Source organism: Marmota monax, unplaced genomic scaffold (genome assembly GCF_021218885.2).
Source record: "Marmota monax isolate L192 unplaced genomic scaffold, Marmota_monax_Labrador192_F-V1.1 WCK01_AAM20220418_F8-fsc00018, whole genome shotgun sequence".
In the NCBI taxonomy this organism is placed as follows: Eukaryota; Metazoa; Chordata; class Mammalia; order Rodentia; family Sciuridae; genus Marmota; species Marmota monax.
Window position 1 is genome coordinate 9,138,725 of NW_026692201.1, and position 25,090 is coordinate 9,163,814.

Consider the following 25,090-nt stretch of genomic DNA (forward strand, 5'->3'; position numbering starts at 1 on the left):
TCTTTTTGTGGCATTCATATGAACGTGACTCAAGTTTTTATTTAAGTCTCTGATATTTAAAAAAATAAATGTCTGGTTATAAAAGTGACTTCCTTTAACTCTTTTACATGATTTTAAAAAGTCATTGTAAGAGGGGCTGGGTTGTGGCTCAGTGGTATAGCACTTGCCTAGCATGTGTGAGGCATTGCGTTCGATCCTCAGCACCACATAAAAGTAAATAAACAAATAAAGGTTTTAAATAAATAAAGATTTTTGAAAAAAGCCACTGTAGAAATTTCTGGTTTCTGAGGTACACTAATACCAAACTACTTTATTACTCTCATACACAAATAGGTAGCAAGGATACTACTAATCCAAATGGGAGAAATAAACTGTTGTCTTAGATTTTAAAGATGCAAAGAAAGTATTCAAATTTACATAATAAACTTAGTTATTAAAACTCATCAATAAGAAGATTACTCACCAGAAATGGGATTTTATTATCTGTTGCAATTTACTTATAACATAAAACATATAGCTGTTTATAACATAAAGCATAGAGACCAATAAGCTTTTTATATCTGCATTTTCAAATGAGATCAAGCTTACATATCACTTGTACACCTCTTCAAACACTGCAAAAGTGACTCATTTTAAATTATAATTTTTAGAATATGAAAAACTAATACTAATAATAGTCTGAGAATGCCAAAAGCTTGAAGAGCAGCTAGCTGAAAAATACGTGGACAGAATGAAGTATGACAACTATATTAAAGGCAAGAAGTTTATGATGCTTATTTTCAATAAATCAATTAAAAAAATCTTTTGGAAAAGATCCCTTATGTTCTGTATAGACACATTGGTTGGTACAGTTTTAAAGACTAAAGGTACCTTTAGTCAATGAAGTATCCTATAGTTCTTATAAATTCTAACTGCTGTTAGTAGCCTAACAATGACAGGTTAACATAAATCATCATTTCTAATATAAGTAGAAATAGGAATAAGCAATTTAAACATCTAAATGAAAGTTTTATAAAATCTTAAGAAAATACTTAGGTAAGAACTGACCTAGATGAAATTGGTTTCTTCTGGTTTGGGGGCTACCACATACATTTACAGAATGAGTTTTTTTCCCCTCCATGTAATATGGCATCTCTGAGAAATACGGTTTTATGAGCCTTGTGTTTTAATATAGTTTATATTATTGTTGTTTAGGAACTCCTAGGTCTTAGTCACATTATCTGGGTTTTGGGCTCTTAATTCTTTGACTCAATTTAATTCTTTAAAAATAGAATCAATGAAGCAAATTTCCAAAACTGTCATTTATAAAACCTGCAAAAGCTAGCTTTATGATGTGCTAACTTCTGACCCATGAGATACACATTTGAAAGTCTGAATTGTCAGTTAGTTTCCTTAAAATACAAAATCATAAAATTAATTTCTTCCACAAGAAAAATTTCCAGGACAAAACAAGGGTGTTTCAGCTCTAATAACCAATATCATGAAATCTGCTGAACACATTACCCACAGTTAGGACAGGTTCAACCTCAGTGTGTTCTTTAGGCAAGTTTTGGTAGAGCAGTCAAGTAACATCTGATATATACCAAAGTATTATCCTTGTTTAATAATACACACTATAATGTTTGTTTCTAAATAGTTTTCTAATGTAATGAAGAAATATGATTGTGTATAATAAATTGTTAATTACCTTCTTTAAAAGGTTTTATATTTTACATTTATTCCATTCAATATATTAAATTAACTGGGCTTTATATAACTCAACTATTTCCTTATCATGCTAAGCAAAAGGGTACTAGTTATCTTTTTGTAATAAAGACTATAATATATTTCTATGCAGTATATTTTCCTGAGTAAACTAAAGACACACATGATAGCACCTTGTTAAAATATTGTCTAGTGTTATATCAATTTTGAAATATTACAAATATTATATCCTCAAGAGCCTGACAACTATGTATATGAAGACTTTTGTGTGTGTACATGTGCTGAGGATTGAAGTTAGAGTCTAATGCATGCTCTATCCTATACTCCCAGCCCCAAAGTATATCATAATTTAATGCATACACTAAAAACTAGCAAATAAGAGTCTGTTATATAAGATAAAGGCAAAAAAGCTCTGCATTGAGTTTTTCTGCACTGATTGTTTACCTGTGGTCCTAAGGGCACCATTCCTCTTGGAGGAGTCATTCTCTGCATTGGCCCACCCATATTTGGATGTCCTAAAAAAAGTATGAAGATATTAGAAATGTAATGGTCACGAGTGCTAAACTGGAAGCTAGCCTCCTTCCCTCTAGGTGTATCTGTATCTTATTTACCAAGTGTCTGATGACCTCTTATTTTGGTTTCTGTGGTCAGTTTCTATGGTCACTATTTTACCTCTAACTACCACCTATTCACATTCCCCCTTAATCTCCTGCTTGAAAATTTCTTCCTACTCTAGGTCGAGTAGAAAGAAATGCTTCTTTCCTAGCATTTGTTCCTCTTTCTAAAAATAGTACAACTGAGCTTTAAATATCTGTAGATATTTAAATATCTTTCAACATCTCTATGGAAGGACCTGATTATTGGGAATGTTAAACCAATGAAGTCATTACTTAGCATCCTCTTTGCTTCTGCCATCTTTCAGGTGGATTAACTTCTCTATCTGAAAAAGGCAGAGGAAATCATAAATGATATAATAATTTAGCTTCCTACTTGTTAGAAATTGTGTAAAGTATTTTAGAAGTTATTAATTAAAATACAGAATTTTGGACATTTATGTATTCTGTTTTTTATTATTACCACCCTTTCTATTGTACATAACTAGTTGAAAACATAAATCATTCAGCCATATTACTTGAAATTACAACTGGTAAAATTATGGAAGGCTTAATAAATAAAAATTTCATTAACAATAAAGAATTTCTCTTTGGTTCATTTTCATTTCTACATTAGTCACCTTGTTGTCGCGTTGGGTCCATTCCACTGGGGAGTAATGGCTGACTTCCTGGGACACCTCCAAGTGCCTAGCAATTTGGTAAACAAAATAAAAATTAAATATTGTAAGCATTTGTAAATAAGTGCTTTTAATATTTATTATTTAATTCCTATAACTACATAATGCATTTAAGTATTTCTCAAAATTTTTATATTTCACAGTAATCTGTAAATTTCATAGTTCTATATACTTAATATAAGTTCTTGGCTCTAAAAAGATTCTCCTTTGCCCAATTTTGTGGCAAACAAAATAAGCATTTTGGGGAAAACAAAAGTCTACACAAAAGCCATCCTATTTCTTCCTCAGAAGTATAATGATTTTTCTAAAATTTAATTTGCTAAAGTTACTGAAATAACTAATTTAGCTTCCAAGTAAGTTATTTTGGGGGCTGGGGTTGTGGCTCAGTGGTAGAGTGCTTGCCTAGCATGGGTGAGGCACTGGGTTTGATCCCCGGAACCACATAAAAAAACTAAACAAAATAAAGGTATTGTGTCCATCTATATAAAAATATATATATTTTAAAAACAGTAAGTTATTTTTACAGAATATTTTACTTATTTGTTGTTTCAATAGAAACAGGACTAAAATGCCAACAGACCAATGTATTTTTTATTTTAGTCACATTTGACCTAAGAAATGATTAAGAAAAATATTCCTATTAAGTTCAAACAATTTGGTTAGACAGGAAAAGGAAACTAGAACTGAAAAAGATTAAGATTAATAAGGATTGTTTTACGCTGGAATACAAAATAGATAAGGTTTGCTTTATGCTGGGATACATACTAAACACAAGTTTCTAACAGTTGTCTGAGCTGCATGTAGAAGTGAATCTACCTACTAGAGATTTAAATTTGCTGATGCTATGAGTATCCACACATCATAATGAGAACTTCTATAAAGATTTGCTAATTTAACTTAAAATTAGAAAATCTTATTTAGTTAAATATTCAAATATTTCAGAGAGATTTAACATTGATAAACTTATAGAACCAGATAAGAACTGTTTCCTTAATTGTTATCATTTGCGATGCAGTAAAGAATAGTAATTTCTTAATCCACTTTCATAATTCTTTTAATTTTTTGTTTACAAGCACACCCAATATATATCTATTATAGAGTTCCAATTATGAGCTTTTCCTTGCTTACTTCTCTAGGCTAATTTTTTGTCACTGGCACATTCACATTCTAATCTTCACCTGTACAAATTTCCTTTTCTCCTATTCATGTTTTCATCAATAATATCCAAATGCCAACCATTAGAACAAAGACAAATGCACCATTTTAAAAAAAAAAAGGAAAGAAAAACAAGACAAAATACAAATCAAACTTAAAAATCTTTCCTCAGAATGCTCAAAGTGGCCAGTGTTGACATCTTTTAGATCTCAGCGTTGGGATCACTTTCTAACAAATTGTCTACTACAGCCCCAGCCTGAGGGTTTAGTCCTCCATATATATTGTGTGTGTGTTTAAAATTTCAAACTTACGAAAAATTGACTGAACAGTACATAAAATCACCATATAATTTGACCCAGTTCCCCAGTTGTCAATATTTCATCACATTTGTCTTATTTCCACCCTTTTTCTCATTATCCCTTTCTGTTTGTTCCTGTCTGCTGTATGTCTATCCATCCATCCATCTACATGTGTGTATAGTGTTCACATGCATGCACCCCCACACACATACACACATACCTGTATTTCAGACAGCCATTAGGCATCAATATCTGGATTATCAGAGTATTCTTATTAATCGGACACACCACTTTTAGACCCTCTCAATAAACAATGAGTTTGAAAATCTAAGTATGTGTACAGGTACAAACATATGCATACTCATGTACATCTATAACTAATTTTTATCTCTATTTGTGTGTATGTATATGGCACATCTGCATGCCATAAATTAAGTAATACAATAAATCCATAATCTCTAGTTGAAATCAGATACCTCAAGATTATTGTCAGCCCTCATCCTTTCTCATTTGTAAATATCTAACACTGGAAAAGCTGGCTTTCATTATTTTCAATATGTGTTCTTATTTACTAATCAGTGTATATAATACAAATCACATCATAACCACAATGGCCACTTCCTATCTTTTCATAGCCTCTTTCTAGCTCCTGGATTTCCTAGCATGGAGCGAAGGCACAGACTTTTTTTTTAATGTGTTCTTAGAAGATATACCTCACTTTTACAGAACTTGTATACCACCATATTTTCTTCTCTATTTATTTTCTTCTCTATTATCTCCAGACTATAACCTCTGTAAGCATGGGGCCCTATCTGTTCCAACTAGCACAGAATGATAAATAATTATTTAAGGAATAAAATTTAGATTAGATAATTTTAGAAATCATTAGTGATACAATTGTAAGCATAGAACTAACTTCAAAGAATGAAGACAAAAGTAAAATATTTAATTCTTAGCTGGGTATGGTGACTCAAGTTTGTAATTCCAGCAACTCAGGAGACTTACGCTGGAGGATCACAAGTTTGAGGCCAGCTCCAGCAAGATTTTGTCTTGAAGTTAAAAACAAAACAAAACAAAACAAAACAGCTGGGTATGTAGCTCAGTATTAGGGTATCCATGGGTTCAATCCCCAATATGAGGAGAGGTATGGTGGGGGTGGGAGGGGAGATTTGATTCTTTATTTTTTATTATTTTTAATTTTTTATTTTGGGTTGTTCAAAACATTACAAATTTCTTGACATATCATATTCCACACTTTGATTCAAGTGGATTATGAACTCCCACCTTCACCCCATACACAGATTGCAGAATCACATCAGTTACACATCCATTGATTTACATATTGCCATACTAGTGTCTGTTGTGCTCCGCTGCCTTTCCCATCCTCCACCCTCCCGCCTCCCCACCTCTCCCCTCCCCTCCCCTCCTCTCTCTCTACCCCCTCCACTGTATAACCCTGAGGGTCACCTTCCATTACCATGCAATTTCCCTTCTCTCTCCCTTTCACTCCCACCTCTCATCCCTGTTAAATGTTAATCATCTTCTCCTGCTCTTCGTCCCTACTCTGATCTTAGTTACTCTCCTTATATCAAAGAAGACATTTGGCATTTGTTTTTTAGGGATTGGCTAGCTTCACTTAGCATAATCTGCTCTAATGCCATCCATTTCCCTGTAAATTCTATGATTTTGTCATTTTTTAATGCAGAGTAATACTCCATTGTGTATAAATGCCACATTTTTTTTATCCATTCGTCTATTGAAGGGCATCTAGGTTGGTTCCACAGTCTTGCTATTGTGAACTGTGCTGCTATGAACATCGATGTAGCAGTGTCCCTGTAGCATGCTCTTTTTAGGTCTTTAGGGAATAGACCAAGAAGGGGAATAGCTGGGTCAAATGGTGGCTCCATTCCCAGCTTTCCAAGAAATCTCCATACTGCTTTCCAAATTGGCTGCACCAATCTGCAGTCCCACCAGCAATGTACAAGTGTACCCTTTTCCCCACATCCTCGCCAGCACTTGTTGTTGTTTGACTTCATAATGGCTGCCAATCTTACTGGAGTGAGATGGTATCTTAGGGTGGTTTTGATTTGCATTTCTCTGACAGCTAGAGATGTTGAGCATTTTTTCATGTACTTGTTGATTGACTGTATGTCCTCCTCTGAGAAGTGTCTGTTCAGGTCCTTGGCCCATTTGTTGATTGGGTTGTTTGTTCTCTTATTGTCTAATTTTTTGAGTTCTTTGTATACTCTGGATATTAGGGCTCTATCTGAAGTGTGAGGAGTAAAGATTTGTTCCCAGGGTGTAGGCTCCCTATTTACCTCTCTTATTGTTTCTTTTGCTGAGAAAAAACTTTTTAGTTTGAGTAAGTCCCATTTGTTGATTCTAGTTATTAACTTTTGTGCTATGGGTGTCCTTTGAGGAATTTGGAGCCTGACCCCACCGACTGTAGATCGTAGCCAACTTTTTCTTCTATCAGACGGCGCGTCTCTGATTTGATATCAAGCTCCTTGATCCATTTTGAGTTCACTTTTGTGCATGGTGAGAGAAAGGGATTCAGTTTCATTTTGTTGCATATGGATTTCCAGTTTTCCCAGCACCATTTGTTGAAGATGCTATCCTTCCTCCATTGCATGCTTTTAGCCCCTTTATCAAATATAAGATAGTTGTAGTTTTGTGGATTGGTTTCTGTGTCCTCTATTCTGTACCATTGGTCCACCCGCCTGTTTTGGTACCAGTACCATGCTGTTTTTGTTACTATTGCTCTGTTATATAGTTTGAAGTCTGGTATTGCTATACCGCCTGATTCACACTTCCTGCTTAAGAGTTGTTTTTGCTATTCTGGGTCTTTTATTTTTCCATATGAATTTCATGATTGCTTTCTCTATTTCTACAAGAAATGCCGTTGGGATTTTGATTGGCATTGCATTAAACCTATAGAGAACTTTTGGTAATATCGCCATTTTGATGATGTTAGTTCTGCCTATCCATGAACAGGGTATATTTTTCCATCTTCTAAGATCTCCTTCTATTTCTCTCTTTAGGGTTCTGTAGTTTTCATTGTATAAGTCTTTCACCTCTTTTGTTAGGTTGATTCCCAAGTATTTTATTTTTTTTTGAAGATATTTTGAATGGAGTGGTTGTCCTCATTTCCATTTCAGAGGATTTGTCGCTGATATACAGGAATGCCTTTGATTTATGCGTGTTGATTTTATATCCTGCCACTTTGCTGAATTCATTTATTAGCTCTAATAGTTTCTTTGTAGAGCCTTTTGGGTCTGCTAGGTATAGAATCATATCATCTGCAAATAGTGATAATTTAAGTTCTTCTTTTCCTATTTTGATGCCTTTAATTTCTTTCGTCTGTCTAATTGCTCTGGCCAGTGTTTCGAGAACTATGTTGAAGAGAAGTGGAGAGAGAGGGCATCCCTGTCTTGTTCCAGATTTTAGAGGGAATGCCTTCAGGTTTTCTCCATTCAGAATGATGCTAGCCTGAGGCTTAGCATAGACTGCTTTTACAATATTGAGGTATGTTCCTGTTATCCCTAGTTTTTCTAGAGTTTTGAACATAAAGGGATGCTGTACTTTGTCGAATGCTTTTTCCGCATCTATCGAGATGATCATATGGTTCTTATTTTTAAGTCTATTGATGTGGTGAATAACATTTATTGATTTCCGTATATTGAACCAGCCTTGCATCTCAGGGATGAATCCTACTTGATCATGGTGTACAATTTTTTTGATATGTTTTTGTATCCGATTCGCCAGAATTTTATTGAGGATTTTTGCATCTAGGTTCATTAGAGATATTGGTCTGTAGTTTTATTTCTTTGAAGTGTCTTTGTCTGGTTTAGGTATCAGGGTGATGTTGGCCTCATAGAATGAATTTAGAAGTTCTCCCTCCTTTTCTATTTCCTGAAGTAGCTTGAAAAGTATTGGTATTAGTTCTTCTTTAAAGGTTTTGTAAAATTCTGCTGTATACCCATCTGGTCCTGGGCTTTTCTTAGTTGGTAGTCTTTTTATGGTTTCTTCTATTTCCTCAATTGATATTGGTCTGTTTAGGTTTTCTATATCCTCCTGACTCAATCTGGGCAGATCATATGACTTAAGAAATTTATCTATGCCTTCACTATCTTCTAATTTATTGGAGTATAAGGATTCAAAATAGTTTTTGATTATCTTCTGTATTTCTGAAGTGTCTGTTGTGATATTGCCTTTTTCATCCCGTATGCTAGTAATTTGAGTTCTCTCTCTTCTTCTCTTCGCTAGCATGGCTAAGGGTCTGTCGATTTTGTTTATTTTTTCAAAGAACCAACTTTTAGTTTTGTCAATTTTTTCAATTGTTTCTTTTGTTTCGATTTCATTAATTTCAGCTCTGATTTTAATTATTTCTTGCCTTCTACTTCTTTTGCTGTTGTTTTACTCTTCTTTTTCAAGGATTTTGAGATGAAGTATGAGATCATTTATTTGTTGTTTTTTTCTTTTTTTAAGGAATGAACTCCAAGCAATGAATTTTCCTCTTAGAACTGCTTTCAATGTGTCCCATAGATTCCGATATGTTGTGTCTGTGTTTTCATTTATCTCTAAGAATTTTTTAATTTCCTCCTTGATGTCTTCTATAACCCATTGATCATTCAGTAACCTATTGTTCATTCTCCAAGTGATGTATGCTTTTTCCTTCCTTCTTTTATTGTTGATTTTCAGTTTCATTCCATTATGATCAGATAAAATGCATGGTATTATCTCTACTCCTTTATATTGTCTAAGAGTTGCCCTGTGACATAATATATGATCTATTTTTGAGAAGGATCCATGTGCTGCTGAGAAAAAAGTGTAACTGCTTGATGTTGGGTGGTATACTCTATATATGTCAATTAGGTCTAGGGTATTAATAGTGTTATTGAGTTCTATAGTTTCCTTATTCAACTTTTGTTTGGAAGATCTGTCCAGTGGCGAGAGAGGTGTGTTGAAGTCTCCCATGATTATGGTATGGTGGTCTATTAGACTCTTGAACTTGAGAAGAGTTTGTTTGATGAACATAGTTGCACCATTGTTTGGGGCATAAATATTTATGATTGTTATGTCTTGTTGGTGTATGGTTCCCTTAAGCAGTATGTAGTGTCCCTCTTTATCCCTTTTGATTAACTTTGGCTTGAAATCTATTTTATTTGATATGAGTATGGACACTCCTGCTTGTTTCCGAAGTCCATATGAGTGATATGATTTTTCCCAACCTTTCACCTTCAGCCTATGTATGTCTTTTCCTATCAAATGCATCTCCTGTAGGCAGCATATTGTTGGGTCTTGTTTTGTGATCCATTCTACTAGCCTGTGTCTCTTAATTGGTGAGTTTAAGCCATTAACATTTAGGGTTATTATTGAGATATGGGTTGTTCTTCCAGCCATATTTGTTTATTTCTGTTACTAAACTTGGTTTGTTTTCCTCTTTGATTATTTTCCCCACCTTTATGTCCTACCTCCCACTGTTGGTTTTCATTGTTATTTTCCATTTCCTCTTCCTGTAATGCTTTGGCAAGGATGTTTTGAAGAGATGGTTTTCTAGCTGCGAATTCTTTAAACTTTTGTTTATCGTGGAAGGTTTTAATTTCATCTTCCATCCTGAAGCTTAATTTCGCTGGATACACAATTCTTGGTTGGAACCCATTTTCTTTCAGTGTTTGAAATATGTTATTCCAGGATCTTCTAGCTTTCAGAGTCTGTGTTGAAAGATCAGCTGTTATCCTGATTGGCTTACCCCTAAATGTAATCTGCTTCCTTTCTCTTGTAGCTTTTAAAATTCTCTCCTTATTCTGTATGTTGGGCATCTTCATTATAATGTGTCTAGGTGTGGATCTCTTATGATTTTGCACATTCGGCATCCTGTAGGCTTCTAGGATTTGGGATTCTGTCTCATTCTTCAAGTCTGGGAAGTTTTCTCCTATTATTTCATTGAATAGACTCCTCATTCCTTTGGTTTGGACCTCTGTACCTTCCTGTATCCCAATGACTCTTAAGTTTGGTCTCTTAATCTTATCCCATATTTCTTGGATGTTCTGCTCATGGTTTCTTAACAGTCTTGCTGAGCTGTCTATGTTCTTTTCAAGTTGAAATACTTTGTCTTCATTGTCTGATGTTCTATCTTCTAAGTGTTCTACTCTGCTGGTAGTATTCTCCATTGAGTTTTTAAGTTGGTTTATTGCTTCCTGCATTTCTAGGATTTCTGTTTGTTTGTTTTTTATAACCTCTATCTCCCTGTATAGTTGATCCTTTGCTTCCTGGATTTGTTTGTGTAATTCATTGTCGAAGTGATCTTTCATTGTCTGATTTTGCTGTTTAATGTCTTCCTTGATACTCCAGATCATCTGAAGCATGTATATCCTGAATTCTTTATCTGACATTCCATCTGCTGCAGCTGTTACCTCTTCTAAAGTTGCGTTGACCTGCATTGCTTGTGGTCCTTTCTTTCCTTGTCTTTTCATACTGCTTGCGTATCTTTCCTGCAGGCGCGGGCGGCGGCTCTGCTCTCTCCTTATTCCAATTGGGGTGTCGTGGCTACCATGCCGGCAGGTCACTGGGCCTGTTCTGGGCGCTGGCGGCGGCTCTGTTCTGCCCCTACTCCAATTGGGGTGACGAGTGTACCACGCCGGCAGGCCACCGGGCCTGATCCGGTGGTCGGTTGCAGGTTTGCCTACCCTGCATCCGCGGGCGGCGGCTCTACTCTGCCCCTACTCCAAATGGGGTGACGTGTCTGTCGTACCGGCAGGCCACTGGGCCTGTCCCGCTGGTCGGTCACAGATCTGCCCACCTTTCGGGCCCGGGTGGAGGCTCTGCTCTGCCCCTACTCCAATTGGGGTGTCGTGACTACCCCGCCTGCAGGACGCTGGGCCTGTTCCTGGCACGGGCGGCGACTCTGCTCTGCCCCTACTCCAATTAGGGTGGTGTGTGTACCACGCCGGCAGGCTCCTGGGCCTGATCTGCCGGTCTGTTGCAGGACTGCCTACCTTGGAGGCACGGGCGGCGGATCTGCCCTGCCCCTCCTACCACGCCTGCAGACCCCTGGGCCTGATCTGCAGGTTGGTCACAGGTCTGCTCACCCTGCGGGCACGGGTGGCGGTTCCGCTCCGCCCCCACTCCAATTGGGGTCACGTGACCACCACCCCGGCAGGGCCTGACCCGGGCGTGGGAGAAGGATCTGCTCTGCCCCTACTCCAGTTGGGGTGACGTGTGTACCACACTGGCAGGCCCCTGGGCCTGACCCGCCAGGCTGTCACAGGTCTGTTTACCTTGCAAGCGCGAACAGCAGCTCTGCCCTGCCCCTCCTACCACGCCCATGTACCTCTGGGTCGCGGGTCTGCCCACCTTGCGGGTGTGGGTGGCGGCTCCGCTCCGCCCCCTCTCCAATTGGGGTCACGCGGTCACCATGCTGGCGAGCCGCTGGGCCTGCTCCGGGCGCTGGCGGCGGCCCGGCTCCTCCCCTCTGGCTCGACGACAAAATTGAGGAGACTCGGGTGTCTGTGCCTCAGCCCCCCTACCAGGAGACCAACTGTTTCTGTCGCCGCTGGTATTGATGAAGTTCTCTCCTCCACCACTTTCTGATGACATCCGATCTCTGCCATGTTGGTATCCTATGCGAATGGCAGCATTTCGTTCCCCTTGCCGGGCAACCCAAGCAACGGGTGAGTCCTGACCGGCCCTCAGCAGGACCTGGACCGAGAAGCAGTTTCCGCGGGCTCCTAGCCCCGGGCCAGGGAAGTTCCGGGAGCCGGAACTCGGCCGCTCCGTGCTCGGTGTAAGCTCCTATAAGTGTAGGCTCCAAGAAGCAGTCCCCGCGGGCTCAGTTCCGGGAGCCGGAATTCGGCCGCTTAGTGCTTGGTGTATGCTCTGATAGGAGCAGGGTCCAAGAAGCAGCCTCCGCAGGCTCCGCAGCCCTGGGCCAGGGCGGTTCCGGGATGGTTCCGGGAGCCGGAACTAGGCCGCCCCGCGCTCGGTGTTCGCTCCGATAAGATCAGGTTCTAAGAAGCACCCAGGCACTGAACCCTAGCAATCTTTCTGCAAGCCGCAGGCGAATGGCAGCCTGAAATTACCTGTTCTATGGCTGAATGAGCTGCGGTCAGTCGCAAACAGGGATGGTAACGTCAGCTTTCCAACATGGTGGCTGCTGGCCTCCTCTGTGGTCTGACCCGTGTGGAGAACCGAGATGGACCACTTCCTTCCCCCGTCTCGAACCCAGAATTCAGCCCTGAGTACGGTGCTTGCACGGCTGGCAGAAACTGCAGCGCTGTATCCCTGCGTCGCTATCTCCTCGTTTCCCAGCGCGCGCTGCAGACTCTAGCCGCGGGGCGATTTGCTGAATAAGCAGTGTTACCCTCCGTGCGACAAACCTCTCGCGTTTGAGTCCCCGTAGCCGATCCTCGTGCGATGGAAATCCTTCCTCCAGGTTCCGGAGCACCCCACTATTGCTGGAAATTCCTAACAAGATATCCTTTAGCCGTCCTGACTTGTCATACTCCCACACAGTGAAGCAGCACACGGGGGCAATGCACTCCCCTCGCCGCCATCTTCCTTCCCCAGATTTGATTCTTTAAAAGCACCAAAAGGAGGTAAGAAAGGAAACTAAAACTGAATAGGTATAAAACTAGGAAGACAACCAAAATCAGTATCTCCTCAGAATACATGAGAGTTTCAAGAAGAAAAAAGGTGCCAATACTATTAATAGTTATAAAGAAATGAGGGAAGAGGAGAATTGGAAATATATGACTAATCAACATTATTTTCAATTGTAAACTTGAAGTTCTTGCTTTTTCAAGTTTTCTCATACTTAAGAACTTTGACACTTAATTCCAAGTTTCATTGTAGACAATGATGTTTTTTCGCTGGTAATGGTTTTCTTCAAAATTTTACTTTTTCTAATTTATCTTAGAATAGCAGAACAATTGAAAAGTCTTTCTTGTTTCTACTCATCACTTAATAATGTAGCATAATCTTATAAAAATCTTGAGCAATGTAAAGTTGTCTTTCAAAACGAGTCTCTATAAATTCTTGAGCCATTAATATTTATCTTTCAGAATAAGTCAAATCTCTATCTTTTAAAATACCTTTTATCAGTCCTGAGATAACCAGATGACAGCTTTGTTCATCAATGGGAATAACTGATGTGTTCCTTAAACCCTTAATATCAGAACAAATAAACTTATGCATCTTGTGGTTGAGATGATTGCCATAATTGTAACATGTTAAATGTATTACATTCAGACCTGTTTAACTAGTTGGAATTTTGGCACATGTTGTTTGTTCTATAAAAGATCTTCACTTTCATAGAAAAATAACACTAATTATGAGGATATGTAAAAACAGCATAGTATCAATGATAATAAACACTTGTGAGCCAGTGTATGTGAATTATGCCAAATTCCTTATATTTATTATTTTATTCAATCAATGCTTACAATAATTTTTTGAGGACATTACTATTAATCCTTTTTGATGATGAAGATTATGATTTGTTAAATTTGTTCACAGTTAAACTATTGATAAGTAAGTAGAATCAAGGCTTATAATCACATCAACACATTCTAAAAGTACTGAAACACAAAATGTAAACCCTAGGATTTAAAATAAATGAAGTAATAGAAATTTTACCAAAGCAGAAGTAATTAAATGGAGGAACTGCTTGCTTCATAAAAGAATTATTTCATCTATAAAGGATGCCTCAGGATTTCAGTGATAAGATCCCCTAGGAACTTAAGGTCTGGTATATATTTCCTAGACTAAACACTCTCCGATGATGAAAAAAATAGTGAATTTCTCAACGCTTTAAAGATATAATTTAGTTAACCTGATTGTCCATCACAAGTTTTTAATAGGTCTTTCAATAATATGATATGAAGTAGAATTAAATAATCAAGAAATGTTAGAACTAGAAGGGATTTTAAAAACATCTGAATCTATTCTCTCATTTTATGGGTAAGAAAAACAAAACCTAAAAGGTCACCTGCTCAGAGTCATACATGACTGGTTTTTGGACTGAAGGTGCATTACCCACCTAGGTCCCTTGAACAATACTACCATCATTTTCTTTTTTCTCTAAAAATCCATCATCAATAGGGAAGATATTGAAATACAGAAATATTATTTAGGGTAAGACTGTTTGTTCCTATATATAAGTCAACATTTGATATATATTTTTAAATTTTTGATTTTAATCACTCAACTATGAAGATGAATGTAATAGCCCTTTGTCACATGCAACTATTTCGATTTAAATTAACTAAAATTATTCAAGTTAAAAATTAAGGTCATACCAGTCACATTTCAAGTGATTAAACATGCTATTGCACATGACAGTACAGATATAGAACATTTCCATCATGCCAGAAAGTTCTATGGGGTGGTGTTACATTAGAATATCAGCTTAATAAGAAAGGGTATTTTCCTTAGTTTATTCAGTGACATCCCCACATTTAGAATGGTGCCTGGTACACAGTAAGCTTCAAAGAATACCTATTAATTTTTTTTTCTGTGAGTGATTTTGAATAGTCAATGAATGAGTGGCAATGCATTTTTTAGGTTGGACTATATCCCAAAAGGATATATTTGAATCTAAAATAATGAGATCTGTTTTGATGGAAATTAAATACTATATCACAAATCTCCAGATAACTCAAACTGGGTAAGATTATATACTGTTCACTGTCTAAGCTTTTCTTGGTTTGGGAAAGAGACGGTCATTACTATTATTATTATTATTATTATTAATTTTGCCATACATACTGAATTTTTTTACTTACTTTGTTCTATAAAGGTAGAAAATAACTGAAAGAATGTGTATGTGTGTGTGTGTGTGTATGTGTGTGTTTGTGTGTGTGGCATAACCCATAAACTAAAAATTTATTTTTTCATGAAGAAAAAATATGCTTTGAAGATGGTCTCATTGGATTTTAAATAGTTATTTAAGTATATTAATAGTAATCATCATAATAAAAATAAGAAGCTCCTAATGCTTTGCAACACTACTCACTAATTTATATTAAACATGTAAAAATATTTAATTTTCATTTATTATTATTATTATTATTATTATTATTATTTTGGTACTGGGAATTGAATCCAGTGCTTTACTATTGAGATAAATCTCCAGTCCTTTTCATTTTGAGACAGAGTCTTATTAAGATGCTGAGGCTGACTTTGAACTTAAAATCCTCTTGGCTCAGCCTCCCAAGTCACTGGGATTATAGGTTTGTGCCACCATGCCTGACTTCATTTTTAATTTTTAAAATTAGAAATTCCTTAATAGGGTGATAAGACTCCTATTATTTATTCTATAGAACAGATTTCTCTTATTTGTTTCATATTGATATCACTAAATAAAAGTTAAATTCTACATATGAAAAGTTTTCTAAAAATAGAAAATTACTGGTAAAGGACATGTGAAATACTATTTATCTTAAATAACAGAACATGTAATGAAGAATAACTATGCATTTTGCTTGAAATGTACGTCTTGGTTGCATGGGGATATGGTAAATTTATTTTCAATATCTGAGTAAGTGTCCAAGCAAAAATTTTTTTTGTTCAAATGCGTGCTAATATTTTCCATATCTGAAAAGTCTTATTAAGATCTGCTTATCTTTTGCATCCATTGTATTTTTCTTCTTACCAATAAGAACTGTACATTAAATATTACCAAAGGACAATCATATATATATATATATATATATATATATATATATGTAATTACCAAATGAATACAATATTTGTATTTTCATGTATCTATTTATATAATTAATAATATCTTTCTCTAATCACAGATTTTATACCAGCTCAATGCAAGCCTTAAAAAATATTGAAATTTTTAAAAAGCAAAATTCACTCATAATCTTACTACTCAGAAATAAAGGATATGGTCTTTACAGGTTGTTTTTGACAAATGTTAGTATATGTGTGGTAGGGGTAAAGATGAATGAAAGAAAGTTTGTACATTTATGTAACAAAGGTGATATATTTACATATGTTTTATATATATTACATATTTTTACATTTGGTAATACTATAATATTATCATAAACACGTTAGCATATCAATATTTACTTCTATAGCATGTCTTTTAATAACTGTACACTATTTCACTATTTAAATATAATTTATTTAACCACTCAACTATTATTTGACAGATATGTTTGAAGGTCTCAGTAGAATGGCCAGATGTAGTATGTTTTTAGAATACTGAATTCAACTTCAGCATATAAAATGGACAACAGGTTTTACTATATGTTATCTCAATTTTTGATACTTTTTTCAGGAATGGAGAGAAATAGAGTATAAATTTGCAAAATTACACAGGATCACCAAATCAATAGTTTATTCTTGGTGTTACTCACTTCATTAACAGTCACTGTATTTCTGGTTGTCTTGATTCTTCAATATAGTGTTGAATACATGCTGTGAATTTTTTTTGATTAGATATTCTATCCATAAATAAAAGAATAAAGACCTGTTCTACTCTAGGTTATGTTTCAATCAGGTCCCCTTCTGAGAATTGAACCAAGTTCAATGTAAAATTGTATAGTCCGATATATTTTGTAGATTTAATTTCTTTTTTTATTCATATAAATGTTTATTCATTTATATTTATTCCCTGTTATATTTTTTGTGGTTTGATTTTCAACATTTTAGATACTATTACCTGTTCTTATATTTTTCGGCATAGTAATATCAGACCACATTCTGAACACCCAGTCCTATAAATATATAAACAGTATAAACTATTATGGATTTAGTCTGAAATTAAAAAAAAGATTGGAAAATCCTGAATTAAAATCTGTAGTCAAATTAGTAACTATAAGTTGTAAAGGGTATGTTTATTAAAGATATATCTTTCATATATTCAAAATGAATCGTCAATCCTACTGAAGAGGTTAATATTTCACTTCCTACTTTCTTAGAAACAATATATAAATTTTACTAAATCATGATCAATTTAAATGAAACCTAAATTTAAAATATTTTGATATATCATTCTAATTAGACAACAAAATAGTTGACAATTCTATTTTAATGACTACATAATGAAATAGAAGAATCATCTTTGAGCTTGAAAGGGCATGCTCCAAATAGATTAAACATTTTCTACAGTAATATTATTCAAAGTACTAACATGAGTATTTTAAAACAGTATAAATATAATCACTTTAAGTTTGGACAACAGATATCTGGATTACTGAAGTTTAACTAAATATGTATATGAGTTGGTGGGTATAAACAAAAAAGAGCCACTCATAGAGGAGAAGAATTGTTTTAAAACATGTTTAGGTAGTAAAGACTTTAAAATTTTTGAAGAAAGAAAGCCTGTATAATAACTTTATTATCTTCAAATTTTGAAAATGTTTCCTTAAAAATTCCAAAGACATTACATAGTTTTTCTTAAAAAATGTCAAACAATCTAGATTTACAATTTCACATCCCTACCAACAACCTCTTCTTAGAAGTGTGTCTTCAATTTTGTTAGCCTCTATAGATACAAAACCTAGCACAGTATCCTACAAATGTCAGGCATTTTGACAATGTTAAATGAATGCAATTATTCAATGCATAATTCAAAACCATTTTCATCACTGCTACAGAATATATAGAATCGGAAATATTCTGGTAATACACAAAAATTTCACATTTTGCTAATTCACATTTTCAGGAACTTCCTAGACTTATGCTATACAAAAAAGCTAGGGAAGGGTATTTGAAACATCATGTAAACTCCATAAAAGATACAAATTTCTATTCTCTAAAAAGAAATTTAAAATACTTAGACAACTCTATAGGTAGATATGATTGTCAATATATACAGGTTCACCCATAGAGAAAATATTAATTCCCATATGTTGAAGCATTCATGTACTTTTCTTTTTTACTTCATGGATCATTCCCTGGTCCCATGTACTGAACAGTGGATTCAGTCTGTAGGAGAAAATGCTCCAGCTGCTAATGTGAAGAGTGGCAAGCATCAAAATATGGGATGACCCAGCATTGGTTTCTGCTTAAATTTCTCCCTTGGGATGGGGGTATTGGTACTTGGCTGTGCACTAGGATTGGAGAACAGCAGCATATTGGGAAACTTCAAAGGCATAGCATAATTTCAGTATAAATTTGGAATGGAGAAGCACAATTTTGTCACTATGAAGTGAATTAACAACTAACTATCTTGTTCCATTTTTGATAGTGAAAAAAGTAAAAAAAGGAAAGAGAATAAGAATGAAAAGGAATTTATTGTGATAAGAGGGTTTACTTTATATTGGGAATATTACTGCAGTACACAATAACAGAATTAGAGAATGTGACAATTATTTGTGAAAATTATTTTGATTTAAACATACCATACCATCACTTAATTTCTGCTTTTATTATATACACACAGGCACACTGCCTATATCCTCAAGTAAACAACAACTCCACAAGTAAAAAATTGTATTTTATTCTCCTTAGTAAATAAATATTGATTTAAAAAATAAGAACAAAATATTGTGGAACTTCAGAGCTCTTGTGACTAAAATTGGAAGCTTTATTGTTAAATATCTGCTTATTAATAAATCTAACTATTTAGAAGTAGTTAATTATTTGCCTGAGATGACATTATAACTAGGCAACATTTATATGAGTGTTAGAGCCATGATGTTGAAGCTATATTATATGAAAGTAAACCAAGATATGTTCACTGAAAATTCATTGTCATCTTTTAAATGAAAGGATAATCAGCATTTACCCAAATTATCTAAATCTTTAAAATAGGATCAAAGTTAAAGGTAGACTCCAAAGGTTGACAAACATTTTCTGTGAAGATCCAGACAGTAAATATTTTACCACTGCAAACCAAATGTGGTCTCATCATGACCACTCAAATCTGTACTGTAGTGTAAATGTAGCCACAGAGAATACATAAATTTATGTGGTACCATTCTAATAAATTTTATTTACAAAAATAGCCTATAGGCAATAGTTAGACAACCCTTGAAGTAGACTATATATTACTAGAAGTAGCATTAAGTGAGGTAGAGAAAGGATAATTTTATATTTTATCTGATAAGAAATATTTGTGACATTTTCAAGCTCTTTATTCATTTTTTAAAAAACGTAAGTAGCACACAAATCTTACCTGATTAGGTATCCTCAATGGGGGCCTTGGACCTCCAGGGTACCGAGGTGACATAAAAGGCTATTGAAGTAAAAGAAATAAATAAGCAAACAAAACAAACAAAAAACCAGAACAGTACAATGCAAAAAACAGTTCTGAAAATAAACTACTTTTTAAAAATTTTAGAATTATACAAAATGTAAACCAATTTACTTTCTTATGAGACTGCTTTCAGCAGAATAAATGTTTCCAAGAAAAATTATCACCCTATTTTTTAAAAATAGTTTTTTAGTTGTAGATGGACACAATATCTTTATTTTTATTTATTTATTTTTATGTGGTGCTGAGGATCAAACCCAGGACCTCACATCTGTGAGGCAAGCGCTCTACCACTGAGCTACAACTCCAGCCCATCATTTTATTTTTATTTTGTAGAATAGTTGCAAATTTTTCCAGAGAAAATATAAAATTATCAAAGATATTAAACTAACTATAGTGAACTTTTTAGAGTTATGAATTGTTAAGATAATAATGATAATAATATCTAATTGGCAAAAAGATTTTTGAAAAGGCAAATGAATCTCAATAAAGACTTCAGGAGGAAGCTTTGAGATATTTTATTATACAATTAAATTCTAATTATAAACTTTTGACAGAATTGTAACATTTGATTATCAATTTCCTTTAATATCTATAAATTTGCCAAATTTAATCTTTTCTTTTGTAGTTGTTTACAATGGCAAAGAAATTTCAGGATTGACTATAAATTTTAAAGTTAATATTTCATTGCATATTTTGAACCTACAGATTATGATGTATATATATTTAACCAAAGAAAAAATGGTCTTTTATTAAAGTCAAGCTAATTTATGCTGTCGGATGAATCAGTTGCTCTCCTAAAATGTGCTGAATCTTTCAATCCAGAAATTGAAAAATGTCCTAAATGTATCATTTTAGTGATTGTATAATGTGGGAGAATATTTTACATCACTCAGATGTGAGAATCAATTTTTTTTACAAGTTTATAAATTATGCAAAATTCCATTTTTGTTGCATTATTAAATCACTGAAAATGTATAATTTTGTTTACTGATAATCTCAATACATAATTAATTAAACATAAGATTCCTTACATGTAACATAAGCAGGTTATTAACTCAAAAAGGGTTGCATATTATTAAATAAATATAAAGAATGATTTAATATAAATTGAGACCAGTTTAACAGGTAGCAAGTAGATAAGGTATGGGCAAATAAAATTTAAAGCACTTTACAAAATTAAATCCTATATTTATACTGTATTAGAAATAGGCCTGTAGTTTATGCTTAAGACTACATGTTTTCTAGATCTGTTTCAAAAGTAGTCTCTGAAAAAGAATATCTAAAAATTTCGGCCAGACATTTTTTCTAAAGTATCTTTTTTTTAAATACACCACTGGTTTTTAAAAATATTTCTTTAGTTGTCAATAGACCTTTATTTTATTTATTTACATGTGGTGCTGAGAATCGAACCCAGGGCCTCACATTGCTAGGCAAGCGCTCTACCACTGGGCCACAACCCCAGTCATCTATAATCTTTTAGAGGGTCTGACAAATCAACAAGGGGAACTTTATAATTAAGCTAGAAATTTGGCTTTTTGTTCACTGTGTTCCTATATGTTCATATGTGCACAGGAATTCATTGTATATGGACAGGAAAAAAAAGGAATTATTCAGGTAGTAGAATAACCTGGAGCTGACAAAATTTAGGGAGATATAACAGTGTATTTTAAAATGTTTAGGTTTCACATATTTGATTAAAATTGGCTTCCTTTTTCATTTCTAAAACTCTATTCTAAATTGGATTCATAAGTAAACTACATACTGACAGCTAGACACTTATTCCAAAATTCACTCCCCTCTGTTATATTCTCTTTCCTTTCAAAATCACCCAACTTCACTTATGAAACTATCTTGTAAATTTTGTTTGCACTTTTGAAATTTAATAATTAGATACTGTGCCACTGGTTTTGTAATGGATACCTTTATTTTACAATGTGATGTTTTATAATATATTCATTAACTCAAAGTATAATATCAGTTTATTGAAATATGAAAAAATAAAAATTTACTAATACTTCTTATCTATAACAGAATCACTTTGAAATGAAAGGTGGAAATTATGTGAAAAATATTACTAAATACCAAAAGTTGGGATAATACTAAGTGCTTTATTTGAAATGGAGAATTTGATATTTCCATGTTCATCTGAATGCAAAAAGATGTTACAGTGTTTGATTTTTATCTCAATAAATGCATAAAAAGCATTTGACAAAATACAGCATTCATTCATGTGCAAAACACTAGAAAAACTAGGGATAGTAGGAATATACCTCAACATTGTAAAAGGTATATATACTAAACCCACAACCAACATCATTCTAAATAGAGAAAAATTAGAAGCATTCCCTCTAAAACCTGGAAAAAGACAAGGATGCCCTCTTTCACCACTTTGATTCAACATAGTCTGGAAACACTGATCAGAACAATTAAACATAAGAAAGAAATTAAAGGAATATGAGTAGGAAAAGAAGAACTCAAAGTATCCCTATTTGCCGATAACATGATTCTATGTTAAGAAGACCCAAAAAAATCCACTAGAAAACTTCTAGAACTCATAAATTAATTCAGCAAAGTAGGAGGACACAAAATTAACATCCATAAATCAATTGCATTCCTATACATCAGTGATGACTCAAGTGAAATATAAATTAGGAAAACTATTCCAATCACAATAGCCTCAAAAAAAAAAAATACAAGGGGATAAATCTAACAAAAGAGGTGAAAGACCTCTACAATGAAAACTAAAGAATTCTAAAGAAAGAAATTAAAGAAGACCTTAAAAGACAGAATAATCTCCCATGTTCTTGGATAGGCAGAATTAATATTGTCAAAATGAGTATGTTACCAAAAGCACTATACAGATTTAATGCAACTCCTATTAAGGTTCTGGTGACATTCTTCATAGAAATAGAAAACCAGTTATAAAATTCATTTGGAAAAATAAGAGTCCCAGAATAGCTGAAGCAATCCTCAGTGAGAAGAGTGAAGCAGGAGGCATTGCAATATCAGACTTTAAATTTTACTACAAAGATATAGTAAGAAAACCAGTGTGGTATTGGCACAAAAACAGACATGAAGACCAATAGTACAGAATAGAAGACATAGAGACAAACCCACATAAATACAATTATTTCATACTAGACAAAGGAACTACCAACAAACAAAGAGAGAGCCTCTTCAAAAATGGTGCAGGAAAACTGGAAATCCATGTATAACAAAATGAAATTAGACCCTTATCTCTCACCTTGCACAAAACTCAACTCAAAGTGATCAAGGACTTAGGCATTAGACCAGAGACTCTGCACCTACTAAAAGAAAAAGTAGAGTCAACTCTCCATCATGTGGGCTTAGGAACCAAATTCCTCAACAAGACTCCTAAAGCATAAGAAATAAAATCAAGAATCAATGAATAGGATACTATCAAACTAAAAAGCTTCTTCATGCAAAGGAAATAAAAATGTGAAGATAGAGCCTACAGAATGGGAGAAAATCCTTGCCACCTGTACCTCAGATAGAGCATTAAACTCCAGGATATATAAAGAACTCAAAAAACTTAAGACCAGAAAATAAATAAACAAATAGATAAGCAAAGCAATCAATAAATGGGCAAAGGAACTGAATAGATACTTCACAGAAGAAGAAATACGAATGGTCAACAAATAAAAAATGTTCAACATCACTAGCAATTAGAGAAATGCATATTAAAACTACACTGAGATTTCATCTCACTCTAGTCAGAACAGCAATTATTAAAAATACAAGTAACAATAAATGTTGGTGAGAATGTGGGGGGAAAGGTACATTCATACATTGCCGGAGGGACTGCAAATTGGTGCAACCACTACGGAAAACAATATGGAGATTCCTCAGAAAACTTGGAATGGAACCACCTTTGACCCAGTTATCCAACTCCTCGGTTTATACCCAGAGGACTTAAAATCAGCATACTATAGTAATGTGGCCACATCAATGTTTACAGCAGCTCAATTCACAATAGCTAAACTATAGAACCAACCTAGGTTTTAGAAGACTCAAAAAACTCCACTAGAAAACTTCTAGAACTCATAAATTAATGGAGAATTTATGAATTCATTATAATGGATGAATGGATAAAGAAAATGTGGTATATATACACAATGGGATATTCCTCAGCCATAAAGAAGAATAAAATTACATCATTTGCAGGAAAATGTATGGAACTGAAGACTATCATGCTAAGTGAATTAAGCTAATCCCCCCCAAATCAAAGGCTAAATATTCTCTATGATATGTAGATGCTGACTCACAATAGGTGGTGGGAGAGAGGAGGTTCATGGGATTGGACAGGGTAGAGTGGAGGGAAAGGAGGTGTGAGGAGAATGGGAAAGATAGTAGAATGAATCAGACATAACTTTCCTATGTTCATATATAAATATACAACCAGTATACCACATCATGTACAACCACAAAAATGGGAATTTATACTCCATGTATGTATGTTAAAATACATATTCCACTGTCATGTATAATTTAAAAAGTACATAAAAGAATATTAGATTATAAAAAAGACGTGATAGTTTTTATTTAATGGAATATTTGGAACAAATTTTTTTCTCTGGTGGATGGCATTGTGTATGAACATATGTTAGTGGGATTGTCTGTACTTTCCTAGTGACTATAAGGCCCTATCAAGAGGTACTGTGAGGCAGAGTCAGCTTATGGGGTAGCATTATAAAATTATACTTTTGTGTTATTTCAATATTAGCCTGAAATATAAAGATTAGTATATTGTGGATGGCTGTAAATATTTATATTAACAAATATTAGTGGGTGTGATAAGGGATAAGGATAACAATTACTAAGATATAAACCATCTTTATAAAAGAGTTGGAAAAACTATTACCACCCTTTCTAGAGAAATAGGAAAACCTAGTCAAAAAAAGAAATATACCAATAAACAATGGTGATCTTTGTTGTATTGTATTAATAGTCAATTGGGAAAATAACAAAGCAGAAATTATTGATTAATAGGTATAGTAAAATTCGCTAATTCAACACATATTTATTAAACACCCATAAAAGCACTATTCTAGGTGGTTGGAGATATCTTTGAACAAAGCAGATGAAGATCCTTCCCCACTGTTTAGGATTTTTCAAAGTTCCTAGTCTTGTGATTAAAAGGAAAAACAATTTTTCTGGAAAAAATATCCTCTATATCTGGCTAGATCTTGAACAAATAGAATGTTCAAAGAACACAAAGAAAATAATATTTCACTCTGGTGCCTTTCCTCAGAAGTCATATCATCCCTACCTAATAGCACATGCAGTTAGTTCTATGAATGACTAAAAATTAAAGCTATACTTAAAAAAAGTTTACAAATTTGGTAAAATGTATGAGGTAAAGAAGGTTCTTAAGATAAACTGGGTAGCATAGTTAGTACT

The 25,090-nt window shown here is 34.4% G+C and overlaps 1 protein-coding gene across 15 annotated transcripts in view; it reads right to left on the minus strand.

Moving 5' to 3' along the window:
- Ssbp2 (single stranded DNA binding protein 2) overlaps window positions 1-25,090 on the minus strand; it is a 322,386-nt gene that overhangs the window by 45,346 nt on the left and 251,950 nt on the right. For all 15 annotated transcript variants that reach the window (XM_046428015.2, XM_046428021.2, XM_046428005.2 and 12 more), the window contains 3 exons: window positions 19,589-19,648; window positions 2,939-3,005; window positions 2,149-2,219 (listed from right to left, as the gene is read on the minus strand). In XM_046428015.2, the coding sequence (XP_046283971.1) occupies window positions 2,149-2,219; window positions 2,939-3,005; window positions 19,589-19,648 (198 nt within the window). The remainder of the gene's footprint in view (window positions 1-2,148; window positions 2,220-2,938; window positions 3,006-19,588; window positions 19,649-25,090) is intronic.